A 16,441-nucleotide genomic window follows, 5' to 3' on the forward strand; every position below is an offset into this window, starting at 1 on the left:
GTTTATGATTTTTCTTTTAAAAGATGTGTGCAAAGTCTGCAAAAAGTTCAACTGCTCCTCATTTTGGTCTTCATAACACTAACTCTTTGTCTTTATTCTTGAATTTCAAAGAAAAATCTTCCTTTTTTTCTTGATTTTTATCAACACTGTCTTCTTTGTGCAAGAATTCTTAAAAAAGAGATCGTTTGAGCTTCTTGTCATCAATGCCTGGTCTTCTTTCTTAAAATGCAAAGGAAAAACAAACTGTAGACCCCACTTACTGAGAATAGAAGGAATCTGTTTGCGCTTTATTGTTCAAAAATGTTAAAATACACTATATTGCCAAAAGTATTCACTCACCCAACCAAATAATGTAAATCAGGTGTTCCAGTCACTTCCATGTCCACAGGTGTATAAAATCATCACCTAGGCATGCAGACTGTTTCTACAAACATTAGTGAAAGAATGGCTCGCTCTCAGGAGCTCAGTGAATTCCAGCGTGGTACTGTGATAGGATGCCACCTGTGCAACAAGTCCAGTGGTGAAATTTCCCAGCTCCTAAATATTCCACAGTCAACTGTCAGTGGTATTATAACAAAGTGGAAGCCATTGGGAACGACAGCAACTCAGCCACCAAGTGGTAGGCCACGTAAAATGATGGAGTCATTCAATCACTACAAACCTCCAAACTTCATGTGGCCTTCAGATTAGCTCAAGAACAGTGGTAGAGAGCTTCATGGAATGGGTTTCCATGGTAACAGCTGCATCCAAGCCATACATCACCAAGTGCAATGCAAAGCGTCGGACGCAGTGGTGTAAAGCACGCCACCACTGGACTCTAGATCAGTGGAGACGCCTTCTCTGGAGCGACCAATCACGCTTCTCCATCTGGCAATCTGATGGACCAGTCTGGGTTTGGCGGTTGCCAGGAGAACGGTACTTGTCTGACTGCTTTGTGCCAAGTGTAAAGTTTGGTGGAGGGGGGATTATGGTGTGGGCTTGTTTTTCAGGAGCTGGGCTTGGCCCCTTAGTTCCAATCAAAGGGACTCTGAATGCTTCAGTATACCAAGAGATTTTGGACAATTCCATGTGGGAACAGTTTGGGGATGGCCCCTTCCTGTTCCAACATGACTGTGCACCAGTGCACAAAGCAAGGTCCATAAAGACATGGAGGAGAGAGTTTGGTGTGGATCAACTTGACTGGCCTGCACAGAGTCCTGACCTCAACCCCACAGAACACCTTTGGGATGAATTAGAGCGGAGACTGAGAGCCAGGCCTTCTGGTCCAACATCAGTGTGTGACCTCACAAATGTGCTTCTGGAAGAATGGTCAAAAATTCCCATAAACACACTCCTAAACTCTGTGGAAAGCCTTCCCAGAAGAGTTGAAGCTGTTATAGCTGCAAAGGGTGGACCCACGTCATATTAAACCCTATGGATTAAGAATGGGATTTCACTTAAGTTCATGTGCAAGTCAAGGCAGGTGAGTGAATACTTTTGGCAATATAGTGTAGCTTTGTATTAATGGCAGATGTTCTGAAGCATGCTGTTATCCGAGTGTTTTTCTGAACGTGTAAATTCTGCAAAAAGTTCAACTTCTCCTCATGTTGGCCTTCATAACATCGACTCTTTTGTCTTTATTCTTAAATTTCAAAGACAAAAACTTCATTTTCTCTTGATTTTAATCAGCGCTGTCTTCTTTTTGCAAGAATTCATTAAAAAAACAGTCTGACCTTCTTGTTATCAACGCTTTGTCTTTATTCTCAAGATGCGAAGAAAACAAGGAATGCAAAATCCACTAAGAAAGGGTTTTTGAGCTTTAAAGAATAAAATGTTTTAAATTTTCCTCGTCACCCCTGCTGAATGCTTTCAAATGAAGCTTAGAAAACAAAAGTTTAGTCTACTGGTTTAATTTTCTCTGAAGTAAACATGTTAACAGACTCTTCTGTTGTCTGTTTAAAGGATGAGAGTTTTCTACTTCCTTTACTTGGATGAACTACGAAACAACCTGGAACATACCGAGCTGCTCTGATTGGCTGATTTTAGAAGCAGGTAAATCTGCCTGTTGATGGTCTGCAAAATTTCATTTGGACTGTTGCTGATTCAAACAATCATTTGCTGTTTAAATTTTGATTTCATGTCTTTTTTTGTGTTATTTATCTTGCATTGTGATTGGCCTAAGTGCTGCAGATCTGGATTGGGACGCTCACATTAAAAGTGAGACCTTTAAGGGTAACCGAGCGTGGCTATGTGGTCCAGAGTAGCGGTCCTCAAACAGGGTCAAACCCCCAAAAGGTCACAGGACACTGAAGTGGGGGTCGAGGGTTGCTTTAAAAAAGGAGGCAAACACGAGGCTGATCACCCGAGGGAATTAAAGAGACATAAGCTTAAATATTATTTTCTGTTTAGCTATGGTTGATTTCTACCAGTTTTACTGTTTCACTTATTTCATATATTTGTGATTGCATTTTAAAAATTCTGCAGACTGCTGCCTATTTTGGTGAGGAAACTTTTGTAAAAAGGAGATTTTCAGTGACAATGGGCTGTTGCTCTGTGGTCAAAGGCAGTGGCTCCCAGAGTGGGGTCAAACCCCCCTGAAAGGTCACAGGACACTAAAGTGGGGGTCGAGGTTTGCCGTCAAAAACAAGGACACGTTTTAAAAGCATATTTTAATCATTAATGTTCTTATATCTGGATTTAGGCCTGTGGGTTTGGGATTTTTAAGAATTTTTAGCTGTAATCATCACAAACAAGTAAAAGCTCAGACACATGAGGTTACTTTTGTTCTAGTTAGAATGTGGAACCTGATTTTATTTTTTAATGGTGAAATAAAAATGTGCTGTTTGACAGTGTTGTACTACCTGATATGATAAGTGCACCTGCTTAGCAATTAATCAGGTAGAAAAGATTGTAATAGCTCCTTTACCTCCTTAGAAGTCAAATAAATATGCTCAGAGCTTTGAATTGTATTGAATATTTCATATAGTGACTTTTTTCTGCAGTTTCACCACCTGAAACAATGGCTGTACCATCTGATATTTACATTAATTTAAAATAATCAGGCAAGTACTCAGAAACATGCTTTTACTGTTGTTCTTGTAAGAAAGTGTACACATATATTTTTACATTGATTGACCACAAGGAAGCCCATAAGGGGGGAACTTCCTTGGCTCCAGCCAAATGGGGGCCCATGGAGGTCAGAAAAATCATGGTCCAAGTTAAGCTACGATAACCATATTTTATTTCATTTTTCTGTCTGAAAAACAACCGCACTTATCAGAGCAGCAAATACAATATTTATTTATGTCATGATATAAAGGCCTTCTAAAAAATATAAACCACTTTTCTTTAAACAACAGAGGAAAAAAACAGTTGGAAAGTGGCAAAAACCAGCAGAAACAAGGGTAGAAGTGGGTACAAGTGGCAAAAATGGGCAGAAAGAGACAAAAGTAGGTGGAAACGGATGTAAAATAGGGTCTAAAAGTAGCATAAGTTGGTTAAGAAATGGAAAAATGTGTAAAAAGTTGCAGAAATGGGCACAACTGATGAAAAGGGGCAAGTAATAGTGGCAAAATGGGCTTAAAAATTGGTTAAAATGAGTTGCGAAAATAAATAATTTCAACATCTTACCCTGATAATAAGTTTACACACTTTTCAGCTCCAGATTTGAAGAACTTTTGTCAGGATGCTAGCACCAGTGCTACAGATCCAATGAATCACAACTGGAAAAGTCCCATTCTCTGGGTTTATCAGGGGCCAACCAAATCTGTGGGCAGGCCTGGCTGGAGTTACAGATCCATAAAATTATACCACAGTCTTCTTTTTTTTCTATCACTTCATTTCAAAATAAAAGTCCCATGATTGCAGTTGCAACCTGACACTTAAGGACTTGCAAATTTAGAGAAAAAAGTTTTTCAATGACCTTACTAAACTTTGAAATAAAACATTTTAATACATCTCAATACATTTATTTCAAAAATTTAAACCATTATATCAGGCAAGAGTACTGTAATTTTAATTTATGCCAATAAAAATGTGATTTCTAACAGTGTCAATAATCTGTTCATTTACTCAGACAGTTTTGCCACCTGACATGTTTAAGGTTTGAGATGTCAAAATATGAAATTAATGATAGAATCTAAATATGCTGAAAATGTTGTCAAACAAAGTAGGTTTCATAAAAAAAGTCGATATATGCCATTAACAGTTTTTTGTTTGCAAAAGGAAATTATGCATGTCATGTCACTGATCCATGCATATTTTTAACTAAAAGAAAACAACACTGGATCACAAATCAATGCATTTGACCACAAACTGTGGGGATAAAACCCGGAGGAATCATAAAGGGAAATGAGTTGTAGTAAAAATATTTATTGTTTTATTTTTGATATAAATTTGGCAGGGTAAAAGTCACAATAAAGTGATTTTTCTCCCTCCTTGTGCGTCTTTGTTCTCATTTTGTCACTGATCGATGTGTACTCTTCTGTCTCCGTCCATGCCTGAGTACACGTGACCCCGCCCTGTTCAAGAAGAGCTTCATTTAAATGACCGAGCCCCGCCCCCCTCCGCTGCTTTTAGCTTATTTTGAAACAAACATGGACCTTTGTTGCAATTCATTTCAGTATTTATCAGATAAATGTATTATTTGACACAATAATCTACATTAAAAACGAGCCTTAAATGCTTTAAAATCGAAATAAATACAAACATGTGGCGCTCGCGCTACTCTCCTCCTCTCAGGATCGTCGCGAGCTGTTTTTCCCTCTCAGCCAATCAGCGGCCGCTAGAGTAGCGCTAAGGCCCGCCCTCTGTTCCCTGCGTGTACCGCGGTGCTGCTGGAACATTTTGTAATGAAGGTGAACTAGTTCCTACAGCTGTGCTGCCTGTAGCTCTTCTTCTTCGCTTTTTTTCTCCTTTTAAACGCTAAAAACGGTCAAACCGAGGTAGACTGGCGTTTCAGCTCCACCGTAGCACGCAGGAAGACGGCAGGACGTCAAAATAACGAAGTTTGAGTTAAAGTAATGAAAGATAAACACGTCCTGCCTTCATGCTTACTTTCAACAAAGAAGAAGTTATGGATATTCGCGACGGGAAGAAGAGGAGAAAGGTAAGCGGCGGCGGAGGTGGAGGTATCGGGGTCGGACTGCGGGGTTGCAGGCGGAGCGTGGCCGCGAAGATGAAGCGGGAGGTGGGGAAAGTGCTTCGCTCTCGCACCCTGGAGGACAACAACCACACTGCGCCCATGGAGGCGGAGGAGGAGGACGACGACTGCTTCTCCATCAGTTTTGTCCGAAATGAGCGCCTGGAGCCCCCCGTGGTGGTCGCCCCTCGGTACAGCCTGCTCCGGGAGGTCGGCAGGGGCAGCTATGGGGTGGTTTATGAAGCTATAGCCCGCAAAACAGGAGCCAGGGTGGCGGTGAAGAGGCTCCAATGCGATGCCCCCGAAAATGTAGAGCTTGCCCTGGCTGAGTTTTGGGCTTTGACGAGCCTGGAGAACCGACACCAGAATGTGGTCCAACTGGAGGAATGCGTCCTGCAGAGGAAAGGGATGGCCCAGAAGATGAGCCATGGGAACATGAGGTCCAAACAGTACCTAAGGCTGGTGGAGACCTCTCTGAAAGGTGAGCATGACGTGTTTACTTCATTACTAGCACCTATAGGATACCACTGACAACGAACCAACTCTTGGAGCTTCAAAACCCCAAAGAAAGTGGGTTTAGCTCAAGAAAACATAGCTTTGTTAGCCTTTAAACAAGTTTCAAAGAGGGAATCTACACTCTTAAGTCTTAAAATACAAATTTAAATGATCTTTTCTACATTAATTCACTGTGAAAGTTGGTTTAATGTAGTTTCTAGTAGGGCTGGGAAATACAGCATGGTTTTAAGATGCAACAGTATATTTTTAAATTAATATCTTTACATATCTATATCTGAATCTAAACTAAGATAGATGCCATTCTTAATGCTTCTACTAATGCTGCCAGCTTGTTTGAGCAATTTTGGTTATACCCTCTCTGTTTTGTGATAAATAAAGCTGATATGATTTGTATCATGTATCCCTGTGCAGCAAGAAAACATCAAGATCTGGTCCTGGACCCTACTGTCAACTATCACTTTATTGAGTAGTAGGCCTAGCATCTATATTTTTTGAATAAACAAGATCTTAAATTGTGAAAACGTGATTTTCTTACCCTATATAGTTTAAAATAAATGAATATCGCTGAAGAACTCGATGTTTTGTTCGGCTCTGCTAAAACCTACCACTGATGATTATGAAAGAACACTTGAAGCTCAAAAATAACAGGAGAAACTAGTCTAAACTAGTCAAAAAAGTGTTTACATTTGCGAAACAAGTTTCATGGAGTAAATTTGGATTTTTAACCTTCAAAATCCAAGCATAAAGTTTGATTTATTGAACAAAATCACTTTAAATGTGTCCTAAAGTAGGTTAACATGGTTTGTAGTTATGTAAACATGCAGGATGGGACTGTTGGATGTGGCTTTAATCGTGGCACAAGTTTCCAGAAGCACGCTCAGCCACATATTAAAATAAACAGTAGAAGCTTATCATTATGATGTAGCTCAGTGTCTATATTATAAGGTTGTTTATAGCATGCACTGCTTGTGCTTGCTTTTTATGCTTGCTTTGAAACAAAATGTTTTCTGCATGGATTATAATAAGCAGTTTTTAAATTCAGCTCATTCATTTAAAAATAGATAATTTTGTGAATTAAAGCATGCACTGCTGCAGCCTTGTATGTGCCAGTGACGTATGCATGTGCTATACGTTGCCTATAGAAGGCACAGAGAGTACACTGTGTTTCCCTCAGCTCACAAGAGGACACAGTGTACTACTTGGCAACATGTTAACACATTGCTTGTTGACTGACTATTTGGACTCTAAACAATGGTGTTACAGTGGGATGTTGGATGTTATGTGGAAAAACTGCTGATTTATTATATTAAAAGCACTTTTTTGATCACTTCTTGCCATTGTTGTCATCAGTGAGTTTGACCTACTTATCAGCTCCTTTGTTATTGAACAGAGGACCCTATAGATATAGTGAAGCTGTTAGGTAAGCCCTCTTTAAGATGACCGGCATTATTCAAACTACATGCTGATGTTTGCTGTTTAAATGCAGTGATATAACAGAAGAAGAGCACAGATTTTGTTTTGTGTCTTTTTATAACCAGGCTGTTTGAGTATTGATGTATTGACCTTCAGCTGAGGTCTTTTAAAGTGACCATGTCAGCACGTTTGTTGCACGTTTATGAGGTCTTGTTTTTGGTCTAAATGCCCTCTTTTAGCCTTTGTCTTGGTTCACTAAACTGAGTTAAGTAAAGCAGCTGAGAGAGAGGAGATCACCAGGGCAGGTCAGGGTGGGGGAGGAGAGCTGTTTGCACGTTTTGAAAGCTGGTTTCTACCAGTGACATTCCTCTGAGAGCTGTGGGAAGAGGGGGGAGAAAAGTTTAAATAACATGCATGGAATAGATTTATGTGCTTTATACTTTGAACCACAAATCTGATCAGAAAGATGACTTTGTGAAGTGAAAGTGTGGGAAAAACAAGCTTCTGGAGGTGAAAAATAAGCTTATATAAACATTTTAAGATATGAAAGTAAGAGTTGTCACAGTGTGATATGATAAAAGTGAAAATCAAACAATATCAGTATCTGTTTTGATTCCACAGAAGCAAAAATCACATGTCTTGAGCTACTGGTTCTGGGAACTTTCTTGTCTCAAATCGCCAAAAATTGGCAGCAAACTTGGGCGCACTTACTAGATTGCACAAAGTACTGAGGCAAGTTCAGTTCCTAAATGATGTCAATGTTTTTGCATCAAGTTTGGCAGTTAAGATCAAAACATTTCTGTATTTTGCAATCTATTTAGTGTTTGTAAATTTCAGCAAATTTGCTGGAATCATTCCTCACTTATGCAGCTATCTAATGAAACAGTTGATAAAGTTCCCATACTATTAGGTAGGGGCATTCCTAGGTGACTACTTTTTAGCATTTTACTCTTTTTGTGACCTGGATTCTCCTACTGATACTTCAAAAGAGGCAGAAAATGTGTGCAGCACAGAAGAATCCAAGACAAATTCCCCCAATGGAGGCAATTAAGTGATTTTAGTTCACATCAGGGCTGCACAGTTAATTAAAATTTTACTGCAACTGCAGTAAGGCTTTTTGCTATTTTCAAATTGCAGGAGGTGCAGTGTCTCTTTGAGGTGAAATGGGTGTCAAACACCCATTTCAGGCACCTTTTTAGTTTAAATATTTTGCAGCAGACATCCTGGTGCACGTTTTATACACAGGTGTAAGAATGAATTATCTTTGTCGTGCAGAAATTGTAAAAATCCACACTTAACATTCATGTTTATACCCTTTCAGTAACCATTGAATGTGTTTTTAAAGCAAAAATAGAGTAATGATATAAAACATCACTCTCTAATGCCACACATCCTATCAAAATTGATGCGCAGGTCACAATGATTACAATTTCTCAGAATCACTCAGCTCTAGGTCAGATTCAGGGCAAGTCTTATTGAATTAAATCAACAGGTCAGTGATGTGGGATTGGTTTGTGATACTAATATTAGCAGCGCTGGCACCAATCATCTTTGCAGTTGAACGTCCACATCCTCAGTTTAATGTGGTCACTTGTTGCTTCAGAAGAATGATAATGCAGGGGTTTGAATGGACACACACCATGATAAACTTTATCTAGAGGTAAATACTTCCAGAATGCATTGATCCCAATTGGTGCTATTGATGATAACAGTTCACTTTGCTTGTTTACTTCTGGCTAGAAGAGCATTATGGCAGCTTGTCAGCCACCAACGACGGGCAGCTGTTTTACTGTTTCCCATACTAATAAACAGATTTCTTCTACTACATGCCATAATTCATCATAATAACAGAGATTGTCTCCTTATGAACCCTGAAGTATCAAACAAGCACCAAATATCAACAGTTTTGACAACTTAGACAATTAAAACTAAGGATTAAACGTTACTCAGGCCATTTGAATGGTGTTAGAGCAGCCAAAGTGCATCTCAGTGACATGAAGAAATAGAAGGACAACAGCAGCAAGGCGAGCGCCTGCAGCCCTCAGTCCTCTTTGCAGGCAAATGTTCACATTCCTGTGTTGTATGTGTTCTCTCATTGCTACAGTCTAGTGGTGATAAGTGAGTTTGAGCTGACACAAGCCATGAATACGTTTAGCCCCTTTGTGTGCATCTAAATACTGCCAAACTGCAGTCCTCAAAGGTGCTATCGATGCTCTCCGTTCAATGTGCTTGTTTACTTCTGGATAGAAGAGTAATTTAAGAGTTTGGTAGTAACTAGCACTGGAGCTAGAGTAGTTAGTACTGACAGGCAGCTGTGCCACAACTTGGAAAGAGCGTTGCATCAGGATTGCTGTCCCAGGTTTATAAACAGTTCTAAGAATTGGTTTAACTGAAAGTAATCCTTGAACCAACTAGCAAGGTTGTGCACATCCCTACTCTAAGATACAATTAATCACTAAAACAATGACAATTTTATCAGTTTAAAACCTTGTTATTGGAAAAGTTTCAAAATATTGGCATTTTTGACAACCTTATGAATATAATTAATGATAAATCTTTACACATGTGCCATTTTAACAGAGTTAGAGCAGCTAAAGTGCATTTCAATGACATGAAGAAGCAAGACTAAAACAGCAGCGGGGCTAACACTTCCAGCCCTCAGTCCTCTTTGCAGGGATCTGCCCACATTCCTGTGTTGTATGTGGTTGGTGCTCCAGTCAAGAGGTAATAAGCAAGTTTGAGCTGACACAAACCCTGAATAATTATATTTCCATTATGTAGATCTAAATATGGCTAAACCACACTGGTTCTAAAAGGTGCTATTGAAGCCCCTCGTTCACTGTGCTTGTTTACTTCTAGGTAACAGCATTACAGTAGCATGGTAGTAGCTAGTAGTGGAGCTACGTTAGCCAGAAGTGACGGATGGCTGTGCTACAGCTTAAACAGAGCGTGTTCCCAGGTTCTTGAACTAATGAAGAGAACAAAGATTGAGATTGATTTTTTATAAACACAGGCTTTAAATCCCAGTCTGTAATGCTCTTTTAAACTGTAATGTGCCCCCTGCCACTAGAGGCCGCTGTAATGGCTGCTGCCTTCCTGCTGGCACTTCACAGATGTAGACATGAGAAGCTCAGGGGTGACTTAGCGGTTAGCATGTGGTAGGAACAGCGTGGTATGGCAGTTTTTAGAAGTAGTAAATGGAAATAAAGTGGTATGTATGCGCTCAAGGGTTGATGTAACTTCCACCTGAAGTGAAAAGAGGCCACATCTCAAAGTACGATATTAATCTGCAAAGAGGAACGAAGGCTGGCGGCGCTAGCTTGTAATGTTAGCCATGTTGTATAGAGAATATCAGGCTAACATCACACCCGCTAACGCAGTTGAACCTGAGGAAAAACAATGTGGGAAGAAATAGCAAGACGATATATGCAAAATCCAGATTATAGAAACAATTTTCAGCAAATAAATGAGTAAAAACAATAAAATATGTAAAGATGAGGCAGGAGAAAAGGAGAAAACACTTAAATCTTGTTAAATCTGCACATTTTGCACCCTTTGAAGCTTTTTGTGGGCTTGCGTTAAAACAAGTTTTCAAAAACATGCATTAAATAACATGGAAGTTGTAAAATGTCAATAAGTATATTTGTAAACATTTAAAAGAACATTATGTTCCCATATATGATGGCTGATAAACAGCAGAGAGAAGAGAATGAGGGAAAGGCTGAGTTATGTTTGAGGATGTTTGAAAGTCTGAGTCAGCCAGACAGCGCTGACAGGAGTATTTTTACAGCGTATACTTTCAGTTTTACTGGGTTTACTTCTCAGGACAGATGTGAGTGACACTTTCACAGCTAAATCGATTAGATATGCCAACAAAAATACAATATTCTTTATCTGTAGTCCTCCTTTGAGCATCCTCAGGGCTAAAAGTGAATAGGTGCGTGATAGTTTGTTTGTTTACATCGTCATCTACCGCTGCAGTTTAATATGGGACGGGTTGTATCAGGATCCACATGGTTTACCACTCAGGCTACCCCACTTCCTTTTTGAGAATCTTGCTGTCATGTCAGTGACAACAAGGCTGTTTTGATTGCGTGTGAAATCTGCTGTCAGCCCTGAAAAGTTCTGTGGTTTGAAACATCACACGCGATGAAGCTCTGTGAACATGTGCTCATCATAACTGTGATATCATCTGTTGCACGCGATTACAAACCAGTTTCAATGGTGTTATGTCATCGTGGGGAAAGCAGAAGTCTTTAAAATCGTCTAAGATTGTGGCTTTTTCTGCCAAAACGTGGGGCAGATTTGTTTTGTTAATGCACTGGACCTGTAATAACTAATTCCCATAAGTTAGAGTTGTGTTTGATGGCTAATTTAGAGAACAAAATGGTTCATTCATAGCTGAAATGACAGTGAGGTGGCATATGACTATCATATGATTCATTAGTGTTGTCTGTTCACTTGCCACTGCTTTGAACTGGTTTTAACAGTCTGAATGTCCCAGTTTGACTTGCTATCTATCTAATCTGTCCATCTTCAATCTGCACGCTGCAGGGGAACGCATCCTTGGCTGCCCCGAGGAGCCGTGCTATCTCTGGTTCGTCATGGAGTTCTGCGAGGGTGGAGACCTCAACCAGTACATCTTGTCCCGCCGCCCCGACCCCCACACCAACCGGAGCTTCATGCGCCAGCTGACGAGCGCCGTAGCCTTCCTCCACAAAAACAACATTGTCCACCGTGATCTGAAACCTGATAACATCCTCATCTCCCAGGCCTCCGGCTCACCCGTTCTCAAAGTGGCTGACTTCGGCCTCAGTAAAGTTTGTGCTGGCATGAACTCCAAGAACATGGAAGATACTCCTACAGGAGGAGCGGGCGGTAAAGGCAGCAACCAGAACAATATCGTCAACATAAATAAGTTCTGGCTGTCATCGGCTTGTGGCTCGGACTTCTATATGGCCCCAGAGGTGTGGGAGGGGCACTACACAGCCAAGGCCGACATCTTCGCCCTGGGCATCATCATCTGGGCGATGCTGGAGCGCATCACTTTCATCGATGCGGAGACCAAGCGTGAACTGCTGGGTACCTACATCCGGCAGGGCTCAGAGATTGTACCTGTCGGCGAGGCTCTGCTGGAGAACCCAAAGATGGTTCTGCACATCCCGCAGAAGGCCAGAAGCTCCATGTCCGAGGGCGTGAAGAAACTCCTCAAGGACATGCTCGCAGTCAACCCTCAGGATCGGCCAGACGCCTTCCAGCTGGAGGTGCGGATGGACCAAGTCACGTGTGCAGCGTGACAGCCTCCACGTCCCCCAACCCCCCCTCCCTTTTTTTAACCCAACCAGTGAAAGAAGGGACCCCTTACCTTCCCAGGTAAGCTCCACTCCTTAAAACTTAACATTTTCTGTCATGCTGCTTCAAACTCTTGTGTTGTTTTCTTGAATTTCGATATTATTGAACTTAGACCCAGTTGGGGTCTAAATGACTAAAAGGTTCAGAAACAATCACTACAAGCAGGCTAAAATAGCCACAATGCAGTCCTTGAGGGCAATTACAAAATGAAGCAACTGGGAGTTCTTGTATTACCACTGACAGGCTCAGATTGTTATTTTCAGCACCTGACAACATTACAGAAAGAATCCTGACAGAAATATACCAGTCAGATCATTTTTCTTAACATGAGGAGAGGTTTTTCCAAGGTAAATTATTCCAAAACTAGTTAAAAGCAAGATTTAAATCAATTCAGCCAGAAGTCAAAAGCAAATAAACAATACAAAACAAAAACACTCTGATAGGAGGTTGGTTTGCCAAACAGTGCTAGCTCCATCAGTCCTCCTTGCAGGTTAGCATCCACAAGACTGTGCTGAATGAAGTAACTTGGTGGTTCAGTCAACTGTTTATATGAGAGTATGACCTGAAATACTTTTTGTACAACTCTATCCCAAATAGCAACCTCCATTGTTGTCAAATGAGGCCAATGTGGTATGTTCAGAAGGCTGTAGTATGCATAATAAGGGCCGTGGCTGGTGTGACTACAAGCCAGCCTGTATGCAAAAGGCAGAGATGGAATGTTATATTGACAAAAGGATGGCATTGTCCCTAAAGGCAACATACAATGTTATATAGACATTAAAGGATGACTCGTCCTTCAGGGCAAAGATTCATAGACATAAAAGATGACATCATCATCAAAGGCAAAAATGTAAACATTTAATAGACATCAAAGGATGACATCGTCTTTAAAGACAAAAATGAAATGTTAATATGGACATGAGAGGATGACATCGTTAAAGACAAAAATGAAACATTAATATAGACATGAAAGGATGACATCGTCTTTAAAGACAAAAAGGAAACGTTAATATAGACATTAAAGGATGACATCATCTTCAAAGACGAAGACGTTATATTTAATAGACACTAAAAGGATGACATCATCTTCAAAGACAAAGATAGAATGTTATATGGACATTAATGAATGACATCATCTTCAAAGACTAAAACGTTATGTTTAATAGACATTAAAGGATGACATCATTTTCAAAGACAAAAACATTATATTTAATAGACACTAAAAGGATGATATCATCTTCAAAGACAAAGATGAAATGTTATATAGACATTAAAGGATGATGTAATCTTCAAAGACAAAGATAGAATGTTATATAGACATTAAAGAATGACATCATCTTCAAAGACAAAGATGAAATGTTATATAGACATTAAAGGATTATGTAATCTTCAAAGACAAAGATAGAATGTTATATAGACATTAAAGAATGACATCATCTTCAAAGACAAAGATGAAATGTTATATATAGACATTAAAGGATGACATCATCTTTAAATACAAAGATGAAATGTTATATAGATATTAAAGGATGACATCATCTTTTAATACAAAGATAGAATGTTATATAGACAATAAAGGATGACTCATCCTTAAGGGCACAGTTGGAACAGTCCCTAGACATTAAAGATGACATCATCTTCAAAGGCAAAAATGTTATGTTTCATAGACATTAAAGGATGATATCTTTAGAGACAAAGGTGATATGTTACATAGACATAAAAGGGGGACATCATCTTTAAAGACGAGGATGGGATGTAGGTAAAGGTAGGGATGCTTGGAGCTTTCTCCCTCCATTTTTGCCAAATAGAAGGTCATAGTTTGTTGACAACTTTTCCAAAAGTTGCCAACAAAGGACAGTCAACACAAAGGAAGGACTGTTTTATAAATCCTCTGTTTTGGTTTAAAGAAGTTTCTAGACTGATGCAAAGGTAGTGTGAGACAGCGTTTTTGATAAGGCTGAAGGTTGGACTCGAAAGCCTCGACATCACTCAGATTTTGACCAGTATTTTCTAGAGTCTATGCCTTATCCCTGATTTTCTAGGTCAGTTTCCAACCTTGCTGTTCCTGTGAGATGCTAACAATTCAATCTGTTCAATGTCCTTGTTTACATCACAGCTGTAGAGCAGAATGACAACATGGCAACAAGGGCTACAAGTGGCAGTCAGCTGTCCTCTATTATTGATGGAGCTTTTGACAGCCTGGATTAATGAAAATAGATCCTGATGTTAATAATTCTGGTGCCAGCTACCACATCCTTTCTTTCCAAAACTACCGGACTCGAAGAAGAAAACACTGCTCTTTCAACGTCAAGAAAATAAGGCTGCTACTTCATTTTCATAATAGTGTCATATTAGAACCATAGAAGCATAAAATAACTACCAGACTGAGGTAACAATAGACTAGAAACTTCTGTGTTCTCCTGCTTAAAATTGTTCATTTCATCTGTGGAGTTTGTTGGCTTTGAGCAGAGCGATGTAACAGCTGTTTCTGGTTAGAAAAGCATCTTTATTCCATCAAAAAAGGCCTGTCTCTGCAGGGTTCCTTCCTGTAATGTTTTCAGACACTCAGAATAACAATGTGAGCCTTTCTGAGGGAAGACAACCTTTTCAGTAAACATCCTTTAATTGCCTTTAATTGCTCTGAAGGATTGCATGATAAAAATAGTTGGTTTTAATTACTGAAGAAGCTGCATTTATATCCTTAATAAAGAAACAACAACAGCAGCTAATTTCATTGACTTATCCACTCTTACTCAGAGAGGAGGTCCAGTCAGGGAAGTGAGTTTGTGTTGTGATTAGTGGGAATTAAAACCAGTGACACAGGCTGCTGTTTCACTGGCTAAAAGGGGACACCGGCCGGTGGTGACCCAAGGCTGAAAACAGGTAATCTTCCTTTCAGCTGACACCATTAACCTCTGTTGCCCCGGTCAGCGGCTGCAGCGTCACTGGTTTAACATGCAATGGTGTTGTTAAGTACTGGTGATTATGGTTTACTGCCTTTGTTCCTGAAATGTCCTCCCACATGCCATTTTTACTCACAGCCAGTAGGGCAGATAGATCCACCCTAAAAACTTGTAGGAAAAACCCTCAGAATGCTGGACTGGGCTTTAATCGTGCTTTAAACATGTAGTCTGTCCCCGATATTGTCTCAAGCAGAAAGTCTATCCCTGTAGGCATCCTCTCTGCACTATTGCCAAACACAACTGGAGCCCGTTGGTAATAAAAACAACAATTTAGTTGCACACTTTGGTGTTATTTGCCCCAAAGGATTGCATTGCAGCTATCACAGCCCATCATGGCTGCAGGCTGAAACTATATTCTGAAGCATTTCCAAAACTCATGATACTTTCTTGGCCATTAGACCCTAAAAGATGCAAAAGTAGAGTCCAGGGCTTAAAAAGAAGTGTATATTACCCTTACATAAGCCCTTTAATTGGGCATGGTTGCCTCATTTTAGAAAAGAACGACTGTAAGTACAAAAAGTCAAAGTTTGAGCAGGAAGTAGCTAGTTAAGTAAAATGTTATTGTTCCTCCTACGCAAAAATAAGATCCAAGCTGTGATAAAATAGAACTTTAATTTCCGAAAAGCCACAGAAGGAAAATAACGAATGAATGGGAACGGTCAGGTTTAAGAAGCCGTGGGAACTCGCAGGCTTTGACAAGATGTCAGACGACACTTTGGCCCTCTCTCCAAATAGTTCCTAAGCCTCGCCGCTGCTCCTGGTTTCTACCAAAGCCTCCCATGTCACCGTCGAGGAAACAGGATTACCAGGAGTGAAAGTAACTGCTGCAGAGCGCTGACGTCAGGACGCCAAACCCAGAGCGACTGATACGGTTAACAGGATGCTTATAGAGTTAATCATTTGGTCCACAGGCACGGCAGAGAGAGTGAATGAACAAATATAAAAGTGGAGGTGAGGATTGGCAGGAGCAGTACTGGGAAGCACGAAGGGTGCGACCCGAGCTTGAGGGCAAACACAGCGTTAAATGAATCACGCAGTCAGGGCGTGTTGTGAGAGAGCGAAGCAGAAAACGCTGGTA

At 40.2% G+C, this 16,441-nt stretch overlaps 1 protein-coding gene across 1 annotated transcript in view; it reads left to right on the top strand.

Annotated features, from left to right (window-relative positions):
• The first annotated feature begins 4,843 nt into the window (after positions 1 to 4,843).
• Positions 4,844 to 16,441, top strand: part of stk35 (serine/threonine kinase 35) — a 35,657-nt gene continuing 24,059 nt past the window's right edge. Inside the window, exons 1-2 of the mRNA XM_041799335.1 lie at positions 4,844 to 5,600; positions 11,603 to 12,421. Coding sequence (XP_041655269.1) covers positions 5,027 to 5,600; positions 11,603 to 12,345 — 1,317 coding nt within the window. The 5' untranslated portion in view covers positions 4,844 to 5,026 and the 3' untranslated portion in view covers positions 12,346 to 12,421. The remainder of the gene's footprint in view (positions 5,601 to 11,602; positions 12,422 to 16,441) is intronic.

This window comes from Cheilinus undulatus, linkage group 11 (assembly GCF_018320785.1).
Source record: "Cheilinus undulatus linkage group 11, ASM1832078v1, whole genome shotgun sequence".
NCBI classification, from domain to species: domain Eukaryota; kingdom Metazoa; phylum Chordata; class Actinopteri; order Labriformes; family Labridae; genus Cheilinus; species Cheilinus undulatus.